This window comes from Pyrgilauda ruficollis, unplaced genomic scaffold, assembly GCF_017590135.1.
Source record: "Pyrgilauda ruficollis isolate IOZ18807 unplaced genomic scaffold, ASM1759013v1 scaffold18, whole genome shotgun sequence".
NCBI classification, from domain to species: domain Eukaryota; kingdom Metazoa; phylum Chordata; class Aves; order Passeriformes; family Passeridae; genus Pyrgilauda; species Pyrgilauda ruficollis.
The window spans coordinates 10,014,593-10,033,226 of NW_024516984.1; the positions used below are offsets into that span (position 1 = coordinate 10,014,593).

The 18,634-nt window shown below is 38.0% G+C and overlaps 1 protein-coding gene across 1 annotated transcript in view; it reads right to left on the minus strand.

Moving 5' to 3' along the window:
* The window catches only part of SULF1 (sulfatase 1), a 126,287-nt gene that overhangs the window by 7,132 nt on the left and 100,521 nt on the right, over positions 1-18,634 (minus strand). The window contains exons 15-22 of the mRNA XM_041464478.1: positions 12,293-12,509; positions 8,823-9,069; positions 7,011-7,107; positions 6,829-6,923; positions 6,356-6,421; positions 5,717-5,889; positions 4,590-4,732; positions 4,363-4,486 (exon numbers count right to left, since the gene is read on the minus strand). Of these exons, the coding sequence (XP_041320412.1) occupies positions 4,363-4,486; positions 4,590-4,732; positions 5,717-5,889; positions 6,356-6,421; positions 6,829-6,923; positions 7,011-7,107; positions 8,823-9,069; positions 12,293-12,509 (1,162 nt within the window). The remainder of the gene's footprint in view (positions 1-4,362; positions 4,487-4,589; positions 4,733-5,716; positions 5,890-6,355; positions 6,422-6,828; positions 6,924-7,010; positions 7,108-8,822; positions 9,070-12,292; positions 12,510-18,634) is intronic.

Below are 18,634 nucleotides of genomic sequence, written 5' to 3' on the forward strand. Positions count from 1 at the left end.
CTGAAAAGAGAGGAACCAAGGGAAATTATACTTGTTAACAAAAATTAAGGAAACCCTGGGGGAGTCTGGTGAATGATATTTTGTAGCAGGGGAAGGGGTTTACCTGATAGGGATCAGTGTTCATATCAAAATATTCCAAGAAGCCAGTTGCAAACTCACAAAACAGAAAATTGTGGGTGTCATTAACTGTTCGCAAGCACCAGTAAGTGTTGTTGTTGGAGCTTGTGCAAGCACAGAAAGAGCCCACTGTAATTATACAAACAAGTTATTAGTTTTCAGTCAACAATAATATGCTTGTTTCTTCTACTAGTACCTTTAATCACAGTAATAAAATACTAGCATTGCATTAAGTTTTTATTTAGATTTACTTAGATTTGGGTACTGTGGCTAGCTGTGAACAGACTTAATAAAAATAGTAATGGTATTACAATATAGTAGCCTCTCTTTAGATTGTGAACTGTGTCAAAAGGACATTTTTTACCCCATAACTGGAGCATTGTCAGAATGCACAGCAATATGAGAACTCTTTTTATAACTTTTTGTTACTCTGCAGTTAAAAATAAATTTACGAATGTAATTGTCTTTAAAACAAAAATCCTGCATATGACTACTTTAGGAACATTTTAAAATGTAAAGTACATATTAGCAGAAGTCCTAGTACAATCAGAACAGATTATCACTAGGAGACAATTTCTTTCTCCAAATGCAAAGTTGTTCTTAGCAAATTTTTAGTTTGGAGTCAAATGTGTTGTAATTCAATCACCACCTGATCTTGAAATTTCTGAAAATAAGGTTTTCAGTCACTTTTCTTCTCCATCATCACAAGTGAGAAAAATACAATTTTTAAATGCTGAATACTGAGAAAAGTTTAAGTATGCCTCAACGGGATAGTAATCTACATACCCTGAAGTTTAAAGAGACTTAAAATGTCCTTTGCCTCTAATGTTTTGTTCATATACACAAGTGTTATGCAGTTGTGATTTTGAAAATACTTTAGCATATAAAAAGTGGAATAATGGGACGAAGTCATAAGGGCTAGTATCTGCATTTTGTTCATGATATGTTGTTTATTATATACTTTGAAATAAAAATGTTAAAGTAGATCTTTTATGTGCTGAAGTTTTTGACAGAATTAAAGGTCAGAATAATGCTCTGATTGCATGAAGTGGAAAACCAGTGATACAGCAGCGGATAACGTAGACCACATCTGCGTTTTGACACAAGACTCACAGTTCCAGAATGGTGCTGTTTGCCAGTGGTTGTTGTCATGGGTAAAACATGTCAGCCCGGGAAGGCTGCACTCATCTCCCTTCTTCTGGCGCCTTCTTCCCTTCCGCTCCTTCTTCCTTCTCCGGTTCTCTTTGAACAGCTGCAGTTTGCCATCCACCTCCTGTGCTGCTTCTCTGTTCAGAGAAGAAGATGGGCATGGATGACTAAGAACAGTCTCTATTTGGGTAACAACAGCACTAGCAGTTTTTACATCTTTCTGGAATTTATAAAGGTGGAAGGATAAGAACAGGGCCTTCTAGCTCAGCTTCCCCAGCTGTTGAGATAAGCTTCAGCAATCTTGACAAAGGATGCACTGCTGCATTTTGGTTTTGCTGGATCTTTTAAAAAAATATTGGTCAGTTTCTGAAAATACTATTTTCATCCTTTTTCTATCAATAGGTTGAAGAAATATTATCCATAAACTTCCACAATCTGGCCCAAAACTACTGAATGTTTCTTGTGACCTTTCCTTTCCCTCACCTCTCTCCACAAAAAACGCAACAAAACCCAAACCACAAAAACTCCCCAAATGCCCAAAACTACATTTATCCAGGCACCAAAAAGTCAGTTGTGAGAGTGAGAGGTTAATAACAGCCTTACTTGAAGGGATGAAGATGGCTCTTGAGTTTGTCTTGGGCCTTTACCCCCTTCTCTTTGTTGTAATAGCTACAGGAAAAAATTTTAGGAATTATCAAGTCATGAAACTGTTTTCAACACAAAACCAAAACAGAAATATACTATTGTTGACATTTTCTTAAGGAACTATACAGACTTACAATTTTCACCTAATTTAATAAAGTTCTATCTGTGTGATCCTATGCTAGTTTATAGCAGAACTACAGCTGGATTCAAACATGTTAGTAGAATACAAACACATGTAATCTCAAAAAGTTAAAATTTATCTTCTTATGGTTCACAGTAGCTTCTATTCATATTTAACTAAAATAGAGGCCTACAATGGTTACAAATATCAGAAAAGCTTTGGGTTTTTATTTTCAATCTCAAAATCTCTGGAAAATGTATAAGCCTTATAAATCAGAGTATCATTCAGTATTTAGTGCCACCTCTCTTACCTCTGTTTGCTACAATCACATTCATCTGGTTTTCTTCTTTTTAGGTGTCCTCTAACTTCCCTCAAATTCTTAATTTTGTCTTGGAGAGCTTCGATCTGCAAAGAGAATATTTCTGAGTCAGAATTATTCTTTGAAAAGGTATCAGTGTAAAGACTTCACTGAGATTTTAAAATACCTCTTACCTCCTTATCAATGTAAGCCTTGTGATCCTTCCAGGCTCTGGCAGACTGGTACAGCTCCCTCTCACAGTGAATAGTGTCATTTGGAAGAATGAAACATCTGTAGATGTGAGTTTAAGAAACAGGAAAATGAAGGTCACTCATTTCCCAGTTGCCCACCCATTTTTTCTCTTTTTTCCAACATTCCTAGTCAATTTTTAAAAAAATATTCTGTTAGCAAATAAATAAAAACTCTACAAGGTCTTTTTCTGTTGACTTAATTGCAACAATTACTTTTATCTGTTTTCTCTGGAAAACTTGTCATCCACAACAGATGGTCTGTGCCTGCTAAGCAAAAAATGCAATACATTCTTATTCAATCAGAAATTAAATTGAAACTGAAGTAAAAATCTGCTCATAATCTAAAGCCCCTTGTTAATCAAATGTGCCATTGTTTATTTAACCACCAGCTGCTGAGAAATACGTTCTCACCACATGAATGTGGCTCATCTTCCCACATGCAAAACACTCAAGAAGAGAACATAGTCAGAGGGCTGAAGATCAATATAATCAATAAAGACCAAGAAGAACCAAAGTAGAGGAAAGAGTTCTAACATGTCATTAAACAAAAAGTCTACACAGCACTGTGCTTGAAAAACTGTGCTTGAAAAAAACAGCTCTACCAACAGGAAAAAATACAGCACAAGAAAGACCAAGGCAGTGAACTGGGACAGAAAATCCAGGAGACTGCAGGCTGGGCTTTCAAAGTTGCCATGCTGACAAACAGAAATTCCTTAATTAGAGAAATAAAATTTTATAGACAGAACTTGTCTTGGGTCCTCCATCATCAGAACCCTTCTTTTAATTTTTGAGAATAACAGGAAAAAGAGGTAGATGCTTATGTTTATTAACGTTATCCTATTCTGTTTTTTTTCTTCACTCAAAGAATTCTGAAAGCAATGCTGTTCTATAAAACTGTTCTACCTTTTATGAAGAAATATTTTTTTTTTTCTGAAAAACTGTTTAAAGCTTTAATAATTCCATGAAGAAATTATATTTTTTCTGGAAAACTGTTTAAAGCTTTAATAATTCCATGGTTGGAAATTATCAGTGTAAGAAAGGATAATTTCTACTATTCAAAACTAACCTTTGTGTTCTCCTAAAAAAAAAGAAGAAAAGAGATAAATTCTATTTACATTTTACATATAATAAAAGAGATTTGGCGAAGTTGTTTTTTTGGTGGTTTTTTTTCTTTTTTTTTTTTCCCTACATATTCCTGGATTTTGAAAGAAATCATATTAACTTTTTAAAATCAAAAATTATTTTGAGATGTTTGCCTTTTCATTCAGACTTAATGTATCTTGAATAAACAGGTCTAATGTATCTCAGCTAGTGCTAATGGCTGCAAACAACTAAGCATTAAGAAACATGATGTAGCTGATCTAATCTGTCCTCGTGGGACTTCAGTCGTCTCAGATTTAGGCCTCTATGCTAAACTGGTAGTCTAGACTTTATAATAAACAGCAGAAACATCAGCTTAACAGGGTGATTAATCCATCATAAGATGCATATTTTGATACAAGAGATGAATTTCCCTCTGGAGATGTCTACTTTTCCCTAGAAATAAAACATAAACCAGAGGCCTCCATTTAAAATACACATACTAAATACAAATTATTCCACTTCCTAAAAAATACAGGTGTATCTAAAATCAGGTGTATCTAAAATCAGCTTCAAATTCATAAATATTGTACAGAGGGAGAAAGAATACAGAGAGTGACACTTCATGGATACAATTAGAACTTAAGTAGATGAAAACAAAGTTAATAAAATGGAAATAAACACTACTATTTATCTTGTACCTGTTTCAAGTCCCTTTGGCCTTGGATTGCACTGCTTGTAACCTTGACAACTTCTCAGTTCCATAAGCTGGATGTGTAATTGATTCAAAATGCCCCTTTCCACTGTGTGAACTGTATTAGTCAGCTGAAAAGAGAGGAACCAAGGGAAATTATACTTGTTAACAAAAATTAAGGAAACCCTGGGGGAGTCTGGTGAATGATATTTTGTAGCAGGGGAAGGGGTTTACCTGATAGGGATCAGTGTTCATATCAAAATATTCCAAGAAGCCAGTTGCAAACTCACAAAACAGAAAATTGTGGGTGTCATTAACTGTTCGCAAGCACCAGTAAGTGTTGTTGTTGGAGCTTGTGCAAGCACAGAAAGAGCCCACTGTAATTATACAAACAAGTTATTAGTTTTCAGTCAACAATAATATGCTTGTTTCTTCTACTAGTACCTTTAATCACAGTAATAAAATACTAGCATTGCATTAAGTTTTTATTTAGATTTACTTAGATTTGGGTACTGTGGCTAGCTGTGAACAGACTTAATAAAAATAGTAATGGTATTACAATATAGTAGCCTCTCTTTAGATTGTGAACTGTGTCAAAAGGACATTTTTTACCCCATAACTGGAGCATTGTCAGAATGCACAGCAATATGAGAACTCTTTTTATAACTTTTTGTTACTCTGCAGTTAAAAATAAATTTACGAATGTAATTGTCTTTAAAACAAAAATCCTGCATATGACTACTTTAGGAACATTTTAAAATGTAAAGTACATATTAGCAGAAGTCCTAGTACAATCAGAACAGATTATCACTAGGAGACAATTTCTTTCTCCAAATGCAAAGTTGTTCTTAGCAAATTTTTAGTTTGGAGTCAAATGTGTTGTAATTCAATCACCACCTGATCTTGAAATTTCTGAAAATAAGGTTTTCAGTCACTTTTCTTCTCCATCATCACAAGTGAGAAAAATACAATTTTTAAATGCTGAATACTGAGAAAAGTTTAAGTATGCCTCAACGGGATAGTAATCTACATACCCTGAAGTTTAAAGAGACTTAAAATGTCCTTTGCCTCTAATGTTTTGTTCATATACACAAGTGTTATGCAGTTGTGATTTTGAAAATACTTTAGCATATAAAAAGTGGAATAATGGGACGAAGTCATAAGGGCTAGTATCTGCATTTTGTTCATGATATGTTGTTTATTATATACTTTGAAATAAAAATGTTAAAGTAGATCTTTTATGTGCTGAAGTTTTTGACAGAATTAAAGGTCAGAATAATGCTCTGATTGCATGAAGTGGAAAACCAGTGATACAGCAGCGGATAACGTAGACCACATCTGCGTTTTGACACAAGACTCACAGTTCCAGAATGGTGCTGTTTGCCAGTGGTTGTTGTCATGGGTAAAACATGTCAGCCCGGGAAGGCTGCACTCATCTCCCTTCTTCTGGCGCCTTCTTCCCTTCCGCTCCTTCTTCCTTCTCCGGTTCTCTTTGAACAGCTGCAGTTTGCCATCCACCTCCTGTGCTGCTTCTCTGTTCAGAGAAGAAGATGGGCATGGATGACTAAGAACAGTCTCTATTTGGGTAACAACAGCACTAGCAGTTTTTACATCTTTCTGGAATTTATAAAGGTGGAAGGATAAGAACAGGGCCTTCTAGCTCAGCTTCCCCAGCTGTTGAGATAAGCTTCAGCAATCTTGACAAAGGATGCACTGCTGCATTTTGGTTTTGCTGGATCTTTTAAAAAAATATTGGTCAGTTTCTGAAAATACTATTTTCATCCTTTTTCTATCAATAGGTTGAAGAAATATTATCCATAAACTTCCACAATCTGGCCCAAAACTACTGAATGTTTCTTGTGACCTTTCCTTTCCCTCACCTCTCTCCACAAAAAACGCAACAAAACCCAAACCACAAAAACTCCCCAAATGCCCAAAACTACATTTATCCAGGCACCAAAAAGTCAGTTGTGAGAGTGAGAGGTTAATAACAGCCTTACTTGAAGGGATGAAGATGGCTCTTGAGTTTGTCTTGGGCCTTTACCCCCTTCTCTTTGTTGTAATAGCTACAGGAAAAAATTTTAGGAATTATCAAGTCATGAAACTGTTTTCAACACAAAACCAAAACAGAAATATACTATTGTTGACATTTTCTTAAGGAACTATACAGACTTACAATTTTCACCTAATTTAATAAAGTTCTATCTGTGTGATCCTATGCTAGTTTATAGCAGAACTACAGCTGGATTCAAACATGTTAGTAGAATACAAACACATGTAATCTCAAAAAGTTAAAATTTATCTTCTTATGGTTCACAGTAGCTTCTATTCATATTTAACTAAAATAGAGGCCTACAATGGTTACAAATATCAGAAAAGCTTTGGGTTTTTATTTTCAATCTCAAAATCTCTGGAAAATGTATAAGCCTTATAAATCAGAGTATCATTCAGTATTTAGTGCCACCTCTCTTACCTCTGTTTGCTACAATCACATTCATCTGGTTTTCTTCTTTTTAGGTGTCCTCTAACTTCCCTCAAATTCTTAATTTTGTCTTGGAGAGCTTCGATCTGCAAAGAGAATATTTCTGAGTCAGAATTATTCTTTGAAAAGGTATCAGTGTAAAGACTTCACTGAGATTTTAAAATACCTCTTACCTCCTTATCAATGTAAGCCTTGTGATCCTTCCAGGCTCTGGCAGACTGGTACAGCTCCCTCTCACAGTGAATAGTGTCATTTGGAAGAATGAAACATCTGTAGATGTGAGTTTAAGAAACAGGAAAATGAAGGTCACTCATTTCCCAGTTGCCCACCCATTTTTTCTCTTTTTTCCAACATTCCTAGTCAATTTTTAAAAAAAAAATATTCTGTTAGCAAATAAATAAAAACTCTACAAGGTCTTTTTCTGTTGACTTAATTGCAACAATTACTTTTATCTGTTTTCTCTGGAAAACTTGTCATCCACAACAGATGGTCTGTGCCTGCTAAGCAAAAAATGCAATACATTCTTATTCAATCAGAAATTAAATTGAAACTGAAGTAAAAATCTGCTCATAATCTAAAGCCCCTTGTTAATCAAATGTGCCATTGTTTATTTAACCACCAGCTGCTGAGAAATACGTTCTCACCACATGAATGTGGCTCATCTTCCCACATGCAAAACACTCAAGAAGAGAACATAGTCAGAGGGCTGAAGATCAATATAATCAATAAAGACCAAGAAGAACCAAAGTAGAGGAAAGAGTTCTAACACGTCATTAAACAAAAAGTCTACACAGCACTGTGCTTGAAAAACTGTGCTTGAAAAAAACAGCTCTACCAACAGGAAAAAATACAGCACAAGAAAGACCAAGGCAGTGAACTGGGACAGAAAATCCAGGAGACTGCAGGCTGGGCTTTCAAAGTTGCCATGCTGACAAACAGAAATTCCTTAATTAGAGAAATAAAATTTTATAGACAGAACTTGTCTTGGGTCCTCCATCATCAGAACCCTTCTTTTAAATTTTGAGAATAACAGGAAAAAGAGGTAGATGCTTATGTTTATTAACGTTATCCTATTCTGGTTTTTTTCTTCACTCAAAGAATTCTGAAAGCAATGCTGTTCTATAAAACTGTTCTACCTTTTATGAAGAAATATTTTTTTTTTTCTGAAAAACTGTTTAAAGCTTTAATAATTCCATGAAGAAATTATATTTTTTCTGGAAAACTGTTTAAAGCTTTAATAATTCCATGGTTGGAAATTATCAGTGTAAGAAAGGATAATTTCTACTATTCAAAACTAACCTTTGTGTTCTCCTAAAAAAAAAGAAGAAAAGAGATAAATTCTATTTACATTTTACATATAATAAAAGAGATTTGGCGAAGTTGTTTTTTTGGTGGTTTTTTTTCTTTTTTTTTTTTCCCTACATATTCCTGGATTTTGAAAGAAATCATATTAACTTTTTAAAATCAAAAATTATTTTGAGATGTTTGCCTTTTCATTCAGACTTAATGTATCTTGAATAAACAGGTCTAATGTATCTCAGCTAGTGCTAATGGCTGCAAACAACTAAGCATTAAGAAACATGATGTAGCTGATCTAATCTGTCCTCGTGGGACTTCAGTCATCTCAGATTTAGGCCTCTATGCTAAACTGGTAGTCTAGACTTTATAATAAACAGCAGAAACATCAGCTAAACAGGGTGATTAATCCATCATAAAATACATATTTTGATACAAGAGACGAATTTCCCTCTGGAGATGCCTACTTTTCCCTAGAAATAAAACATAAACCAGAGGCCTCCATTTAAAATACACATACTAAATACAAATTATTCCACTTCCTAAAAAATACAGGTGTATCTAAAATCAGGTGTATCTAAAATCAGCTTCAAATTCATAAATATTGTACAGAGGGAGAAAGAATACAGCTAGAAAATGAAGATTTGGTTTTAAGAAACAGAAATACCATACAGAGAAAGCAATCATACTTGTGTGTCACTCTGACAGAGCTGGGTTGACCCATAGCATCAGTGCCATCAGCCACCATTGTGTCACGAGCAGCACGAGCAGTTCCCTCTCCTTCCTCCTCACTTCCAGCATTGTGGCGCTTGGTGATACTTCTGGTCTTCAACACCTGCAGTTCTTCTTCTTCCAGATTTATGTCATATATCTCACCTTCAAATTCCACAGACAAGGATCGGGTTTGGCGAGTGTGAACAAATCGAGGTTTGTATTCTGAACCAGAAGAAACATCCACAGTCAAATATATGTACACATATATATGTATATATATGTATATACATGATCCATGCCATGAACATAAAACATATTCCAAAGAGAAGAATGCAGCTCAATAAAACCAGTTGATTTTTTCTGTGACTTTACAGAAACTTATTTAATGTTTTTCTGATACATTGTGCCCCACACTTCCATGAGTAGCATGAAATTTTGGTTGCTTCTAGGTTTGCATTTCATGTTAGTCTGGCCTTATGCCACAGTTAGCATCTCTATCTTCAAATAGAAAACAGTATCTCAGAAATCAGATATCTAGAAGGAGACACTAAAAAAAAATCAGAGAACACAGGATTAGAAACCACTTTAGAAAATGAAATCATTCAGTACTGTGAAACAAGGCCACCACCTGTAAATTGGCATGTGACATACTAACGTAGACTTTAGAGTAAAAATTAATTTTTAAAAGGTTAACTCCTTTTCATTTTTAAAGGTAAGAATTTAGAGGGTAAGAATCCATCAGATATCAGTATCTGTATGTATCTATATGTATATATGTACATATACTTCCACATATATATCATCTGCATTTATGTGTGCAAGCCATAGACCACCAAAGAGTTGCTGCATTGCAGAGCAACAGTGAGATTAATTACGCCACTTTTACCCCTTGAAAGCTCTGAGTTTAGTAGGGTTACAGACCTTTTAGTTACTGTGTATACGAGTAAGACTAAGTAAGACAATCAACACTTTTGAAGGGTCTTTAATTTAATGTACAAGAGAACCTCTCTTTGGTCTCAGTCTGAAAGACCTTACACTTTTTACTTCTTTTGCTAAATGCACTTGACCCAAACCAAGAAAATAAAACTGACAGTCAATACCACTCAAAAGCATGCTCTGTCTGGCAATGATACCTTGCAAAGCCACACACAGAGAGCTCTAGACATACAAAATTAAGCTTGTAAAAAGTCAGTTGCAGGGCATTTCCATTTGTTGCATCTATGCTGAGCACACCCATGTCACCTAACAATAATTTATCCAGCAGAAAACAGCAGCTGTAAGAAAGCACTGCCTTTGGCAGGCAGCATCAGTTTTAGTGAAGTTTTTATGCTAGTGTCTTTAAGAGACTCAGGATGAATCTTTCCTGCAAGAATCTTTTAAAGGAAAAGACAGTGAGCCTCATTGAACTTATCATGGAAACCACCTTGTTCTAAAGCTTTTCAGCAATCACCTGCTGTCAGGTGAAAAAAGTCGCAGTCAAGACAATGAGGACATTCATCTTCATCAACAGAAAAACTAGCTTCAAAGCATCTTGCTGGTCTGTAACCATATTACTCTTTAATAAAATTATGTAGAAAGATTCATAGGGTCAGATGGGACAATTTCTTGCATTTGACAGCCTCTGATGATACTGGTTAGTAAACAAGTGGCTGAAAAGGTGGAATATATAGGCACCTCATGCATGTGTCATCTGAAGACAAGCCTGAATTAGTAGCTCCCTTCAAAATATTTCATCATTATGAGTCTTTCCCTGCTCTACTCAGCAGAGTGTTGAGGTTGATTTGGAGGAGGCAGAGAAGGGAAGAGATGAAAGAATGTTGTAAAGAATTAAAGCATGTAAAGAAACAAAGCAAGTTTTTCCGATGCCTCTTTCAGATGTTTTCCTTCCTTCCTCTACTTTCTCTCCCCAAGTAACTTGTTCCAGTCACAATCCCCTTTCAGCCCTTGCTGGTGAGTTGGCAGCACCTCTTTCCAAGGTACACAGAAGGTATCTCCCCACAAAAATATCACTTGAGAGAACATTCCCCACTTTGAGAATCACCCTGGCAGTCTGTGGCATGTAGACTTTTCAGCAGAGCTCTGCCTGTACACACTCTTAGGTTCCTTAGATCGTACTGAACAAATGGAAGAAATTAGATCAAGACAGTATTTAGGCCAAACAATGAGACAACTTAAGACAGACAATATTGTGGTTGAATGTACAAAGAATACCAGGGATTCTTGTTCACATCCACAGTGCGGGGGCTTTAAATCAGGAAATATTTTGAATGATACTGACATGATTTTCTTAGTTCACAGACATCTGTGCAGCACCTTCTAACTTCTGTGTTTCTCATACAACTTCAGTAACATCTTGCCTTGAAGACCCATCTTTATTTAATTCCCCAGTCTTGTACTCTAGTTAGAGAGCAGGAGAACACACCCTGCTCTTCAACAAATTCTAAAATGTGCTTCTATTGCTTCAGCTACAGAAATTCACTCGCATTGCTGGGCAGAGAGAAGAAAAATCGTCCTCCATTTAAAATCATGGCCTCTTCAAATAGGCTTCTTTTGTAGAAATCATTAGCAGAAAGAAAACCAAGTACTATAGTGCTAAAACCCTCTTGTACAATCCCTTCAGCCACGCTCCACTAGAGGACACTGTGATCTCGTTCGTGTCCCTGCGGGGATCCCGCGCCGGGCAGGGAGAAGGGAAGCGAGAGCTGGGCAGAGTTTCGGTCCGAGAGCAGCCCCGCAGCGCCTCGGGGAGCAGATGTGTGCGGGGCATCACCAAACTAAGAGTGAATTTAACCTTAACCATGCAATAAAACGCTTGCCCTGGCCACCTTGGCAGGTAGGGGCCCCGAATCACCGCGGAGGCCGCCGGGCTGTCGTGTGTGAGCTGCGCGAGAGGTGGCACCAGAGCATCACCGCCACCAGCGCCGCACCGCAGCCTAAGGCTGCTCCTCACCCTGATCCAAAGGATAGATATCGTCGTTGTTGCTGCTGTTAGAATCGCAGAACGGTCTGCGTTGGAAAGGACCTAAAAGAATCCCAGTTCCAACACCCCTGCCTTGGGAAGGAACACATGCCGCTAGAACAGGTTGCTCAAAGCTCCGCCTAACCTGGCCTTGAGCACATTCAGGGATGGGGCATCCACAGCTTCTCTGGACAACCCTCACAGTACTGAATTTCTTCCTAATATTTAATCCAAACCTACTCTGTCCAGGTTTAAAGCGATTTCCCCTTGTCCTATCACTAAATGCCCTTGTAAAAAGTCCCTCTCCAGCTTTAGGCCCGCTTTAGGTACTTATTACAGAGGCAATTATGCAGAAGCTGACTACCAATTCTGGACATCTTCATTAGACACGAAGGTGAAAGCAAGAGCACATTGGTAGGAAAATGCTCTGCTAGCCATTTTCCCCTGCTCTCTGCCTCAGAGTCCAAGAGATCAAGTAACACTTACTTTGCACATTAGGGTTTCTCAGGAACTGTCTTTGATTTTTCCTTTGGGTCCTGCTGTTCCGGTAATCAGTGTCTCCACAGTTGCAGTCTTTGTCTTTGCCGCCGTAGCCCCGGGAGTGGAGGCTGCGCGTTCTCTTTCTGATGGCGAGGATGTCGCTCGACACCTTGCACTTGTGAATTCGAAGTTTGCCAGAAGCATCCTCTGTGCACTGCCACTTCTGTGAGAGAAAGACATGAAGATGATTTCCCAGCAGCCTTCCAAACTCCTGTTGCTTTCAGGTAGACAGTAAAAGGAGACAGGTAAATTTATTTTTAAATTTAAGCAGTCCCTTAAATAGCAAACTGGGAAGGAAAATATTTTAGTGCAAAAATTCAGTCACATTCTCCACAACGCCTTTCCCATGCTAAGAAAACATAAGCTTGAATGAAATCACCTCAAATCTGCATAAAATATACAACCCAGATGAAAAAAAAACCCAACAGAAAACAAACACACACACACACAGACACACAGACACACAGACACACACATATATATATATGTATAAATCAAGAGTATCTAGACTACATGCATCCCTGAAAAGAACAAGTAAAAAATCTTAATTTACTGAGTCAAGGAGTACTGGCAAGGCAGTTTTCACCCACCCTTTGTCTTCTTTGAAAAAAAGTTACTTTGTTCTGTGACTTGGATTTTCTAGCATGATTCAGGGAAAAATGAAAAAAAAAAAAATCCCCAATCCATGGATGAGGAAGAACCAGTTCAGTTGTAGAGTGTTTTGGAAAGAAAAGGACAAATTTTGGATGTAATTTATAGAAAAGTACATAAACCATTCCCTACAGCCAGCAGGTGCAAGGAAGGGGAAGAACCTTAGGGACAGTAAACAAAGAAATTATCTTGGATAAACTCCTTTGGATTTATAAGTCATAAGATTTGCATGAGACTTGGGAGGAAAAGCTCTGGAAGGAGTACCTGTAAAAAGCATTGTATGTGTGCTGAATATCAGAGCAAGTGTGGGAGAATGAAAGGAAACAGGTTTTTTTCTAGTTTGTCTGCACAATATCTGTCTGACTTAATTATCAACATCACTGAACCAGATGGAAGATTCCAGGTGGATTTTTCCAGTGGATCCCATCACTTTCACATTTCAAATTAAAAAGCTACTGGGACTTTAATTTCCTTTCCACATCATGCTGTTTTAAAAAACCTAAATGTAATTTAAAAACAAAAAATGGATGGTGTTGAGAGATCAGAGCTCCTTTGCCCATACCCGAAGCTTGCCACACATGGCACTCACAATACACTACACAAAAGAAGAAGACTGTGAAGATTTTAAGTCAGTGGTAGTCTGAATAACAATAGGTAGAACTAGAAATAGCTATATTTATTTATAATTTTAATGCAACCATAAATGACTATTACTCAGTTCGCTTTTTCATCTTAAGCCACAATGACCAGAGTTTGCATACAAAGCACTAAGCTTGGCTGGATATTGCAAAGAACAAAACGCAATAATGGTATTGGTAACTGGAACCTTTTAGCTGCAGTTTCAGTAAAGTTTCTCTGTTCTGTGTCCTTTTCTTGGTTCCCATGACTGAATAGCTTAAGTAGCTTTCTCTGGCCTCATTAATAATAACAAGACAGATGGATGCTGGTCTTAATGGAGTCGCCAACTTAATTTTTGAAATGGACACTAATATCAGAGCATGTACATTTCGGTAAGCTCCATTAACTAATGGCTGCTCTGGACTGTTTTGGGGATGCTGTCACGCTGACTGAAGAATGGAGAAAGAAAACCGAGCCTCAGGTAGATTTTCTGGCCTGATAAACTGAGAAATGAGCTGATGTGAGTCTGAACCACAGCACCGTGAGTGCACTCTCTGGACTGACATGTTGGCTGAATTAAAGATAGATTCCATGCTGAGATCCTTCTGTGGATTGGTATGATCTCAGAACAGTAAGCCATGTGTAAAAAGACCTTAATTTGAACAAGTCCAATAAGTGGCAGAGAAATTAGACTTGTGCCCAGACTTTCAGTGTAAAGGTACACCTAAAAGTGACAATGTAACTTTCTACAAGAAAAGATGTCCAAGTGCTGTAAAGCTTTGCAGATTTAATTCTGCCATAGCATGTGCTCTCTTCCTTCTGCAGCAAGAGATGATTGTTACAGGATAAGAGTTTACTGCACCACTATATTTCCTGTCTTTATTGAGTACGTGTTACAGTTATAAACACATGGCACTAGCTTTTAAGGAGTCTCAAAAGCAGCATTTTAAAGTAGAATAAGTATTCTCTTTGTCTCTTTCATTAATCATAGCAAGAGGTTGTAGGAGTGGCTTCAATAACCTTTTAGATCACTTTTAACAGTATTATGACTAACACTGAAACAACACGCTCTGTGTCTAGTACAAGCTAATAACAGTTCCCTATTTAAAACAGGGATTAAATGTGATTCATTTCCTCTTTTATTTTCCTTTTTTAAATTTGACTTCAAAAAAAGTGTCGTTATAAAGATGCTTTAGAGTTCTAAGATGGAATTTTCAGTCTAACTTTCCTGAATCCCTGCCCATGCCAGCATAATCAGACACTGAGCATGCCTTATGCAGTTCAGTTGTAATGGTCCTTCTGCTCATCTTTAGATCTATAAAATGCATTAATGCACATAAAGGAAGATTCTGACTGAATGCACTGCCCCTTCCCATATTTTCTACCTTCCTTCCCAGTTTGAATACCAAACTATTCTTTGAAGTTCAGGACTATTAATTTTGGTTTCTGGACCACCATTTCCCCATCAATGAAATAACCTCATTAGCTAACACAAACTAAATATGTCTTCATAAAATTTTAATTTGTATATGTTTTCTTATTTTCCCCATGTTTATCTTCTTTCTTACAGTGATATTTCACAAGACACCTAAGTCAATCTAACAATTCACTGTTGCCATAAGAATATAGGATAGTCCTTGCTTCTGTCTGCCTGCTGATTTAGGGACTCTTGCACTGATTTATTCTCACCTCGGTAGGAGAAAAGAGAACTACCCCAGAATTAAAAACTCTAAACCAATAGTAGAGAAAAAACCAAGCCCCTGACATTTGGCTGCAACAAGCTGTTATATTGTTTCAGTCATGTTGTGAAACTTCATCTGTGTCAGCCTTTTTCCTTGTCATTGACTCATCTTTTCCTTCTTTCATCTCATTTCATCACCTACCCTCCAGCCACTATTTCCCTCTCACCTCAGCTCCCTGCCTTCAGTTCACATTCCTCCTCAATTTAGGTTCAGAGGGAAAGCAAAGGTGAAAAAGGATTTTTAATGCTTCCACACCAGTGGAGCCCTGACACCCCACACCTGAAAACTGATGGAACTTAGCCCACTGGGAGGAGCTTTGCTAGCTTACAGCCAGCCTGAACCAAGCACGGTTTATTCTGCATATGAACTTGGAGCCTTGGCTGGGTTTGTGTGTGCTGGCTGCCAGCTCTTCCAGTGCCTTCCCTGGCCCCGTCAGCAAATTGCAAAGGAACTTAGGAGAGATAAAAGTGTAAAAGGACTGAGCAGCTAAGAACTTTGGATTTGTCTTGTTTGAAAGAAACAGGCTGAGGGGCAATGTCACTTCACAGCTCTCTGAGGAGGGAAAGCAGAGAGGGCGATGTGGATCTAGGACATGTAGGAATGGCTCAAAGTTGTGCCAGGAGAGGTTCAGATTGGACATTAGGATTGGACATTTCTTTACCAAGAGAGTGCTCAAACACAGGCTTCCTGGAGACGGGGTTGTTGTCCTAAGCCTGTCAATGTTCAAAAGGCATTTGGAAAGTACTGTTAACAACACGCCATGTAAGTGGCCAGGCAGTTGGACTCAGTGATTGTTGTGGTCCCTTCCAACAGAAATAGTTCTATCCTACCCTATTGTGCTGATTTAGGCTGAGGTAGAGTTAATTTTCTTCACAGTGGCTGGTATGGGGTTGTTTTGGATTTGTGCTGAACATAAGGTTGATAATATAGAGATGTTTTTGTTATTGTTGAGCAGGGCTTACACAGAGCCAAGACCTTTCTGCTTTTTCTGCTGTCACACTGGTGAGGAGCCTGGGTGTGGCTGGGGGGCTGGGAAGAGACAGAGCTGGGACAGGCAACCTCAACTGAGCAAAGGGATATTCCAGACCATAGGACATCATACTCAGTATATAAAGTTAGGGAAGAAGGGAACATTTGGAGTAATGACTTTTGTCTTCCCAAGTCATTGTTACATGCGATGGAGTCCTGCTCTCCCAGAGATGGCTGAAAAACTGACTGTCCCTGGGAAGGGGTGAATGAATTCCCTCTTGCTTTGCTTGTGTACACTGCTTTTCCTTTCCCTATCAAACTTCATCTCAACCCATGAGGTCTCCCACTTTTACTCTTCCAATTCTCTCTTTGATCCCGCTGGTGGGGGAGAGAGTAAGCGGCTGAGTGGGCTTGGTTGCTGGCTGGGATTAAACCACTATACCTATCCTATCCTATCCTGTCCTTCAGAAGTCAAGCTGCTTTAATCTCTGCCAAACCTGAAGTTTAATCATGCTAGTACCTCTGCCTGTTCCTCAGTGTAGAGGCAAGCAAGGCAACGGTTCTGCAGCAGGAGCTTTTCCTTGGATAATGGCACTAGCATGACGCATTTTCTTCTGGGGATAGAGGTTTGTCCTCATAATGACATTTCAAAGACAAAGGGTAGGACATGGGCTGGTTAAAAGGGATGGTTCATCCTTGGTGGCTTTGCTTTGCCTTGCTACCTGGCATGGCTCCAGTTGTGACTTGCAGCTACATAAGGAAGACAACACCAATTGACTTCATAACTACCTGTGGTCTCGATTTCCTGGTATTAATAGGTTGTGCCACAGCCTTAAAATTAAGTCTATTTCATTACTGATTATAATTAAGGCATAAAACTATACATTCAGAATGAATCATTGTGATGTGCTCCACTGTAAATAGCTACTTAGGCAGGACTTCCAATCAGCTTTGTGCAGTTAATAGACTGTGACGGATTTGAGACAGTTGCTGCTCCCTTATATAGAGGGGAAATGAATTAGACAAGTCATGAAAAGTGTCCCAACAGTAGGCAAGCTAGAGGTTTCTATGAAATGTAAACACCTAGTATTTGCAGTAGACATGTCAGTGTTAAATACCTTGTCAGATTTTATCACAAAGTTACGAAACCCCGAAAAACATGCAACCGGAAATATAACATAGCAGCAATATTTTTACAGGTGCTTTTTCATTTTTGTAATGTATGACTGACTTTGAATATTATTGCTCAGCCTAGGGAATGTTAAGATAAGACCTGAAAAATGAAGACTTCATGAATTTAAACATGTCCTCAAGATCTCATTTCCCTTTTTTCCTGTTTCAAAAGGTACGCCCTAAATTTGAAAACAGTATAGATGGAAATACCGTCACAGGCTGAATATGTGTGCACCATTTTCCTTCATTAGCAGTAACCAGATCTGGGGGAGTGCCAGAGGACTTGATGTGATAATGCTGGAAAAGGAGTCTGGTTCAGGGCTGTGCTACTGCAATCAGAGCTGTCTTGCTTTTGCTTTCTCTGGGCTATTAGAAGAGGCTGTGTCACACAACATATTGAAAAGTGCCCTGTAATTAGCTGTCTACGGTAAACAGTACAGAGCAGCAGCAGTTCATTTCTGCTGAACTGGACCTGAATACTGAGAAATGTTTGCTGGTTAAGGTCATGTCCTCTGCGCATTCCCATAGAGCAGAACTGAACCCTGGTCCTGAACAAGGCTCCTAAATGCCCCTGGAAATACTAATCTGTGTTGTTTCATCTCAGCAGTACTTCAACATTGCACATAAGTGCAGCTGTTTAACAGGGATGGTTTGCCAGGTTCACTCAGGGAATTTCGAATTGCTGCATTTTTGTGGAAAAAATCTCCTCCTCCATTTTAGAGCTGAGTAGATACTGCCGGTAATGGCAGATCCCAAGTTTTACACCCCTCTCTTGTAACTAAACCACCTTCTGTTGGATCATGCTCCAGAGTCTGACAACATGAATATATTCAAAGGCAGTTATTTATATACAGCCTTAGCCCCTGAGAAGTGTTCCTAAAAAATCTAATGGTCAGTGGTTCAACAGACAGGGAAGAAGTTTGTCCTACAAGAACAGATGGACAGAAATGTATGACAGGCTTTAAAAATGCTTTCAGATAAATGCACAGGGACAGAACTGGAGGAAAAAAGGAATGAAGGAATTAATCACTAGATAACAGAAATAGCTATATAAAAATTAGCAATTTTGAGCTACATCACAAGCTTATGAAAAGAAAGAAAGAGAAAATTGCCCAGGAATTTTACAGACTACAAA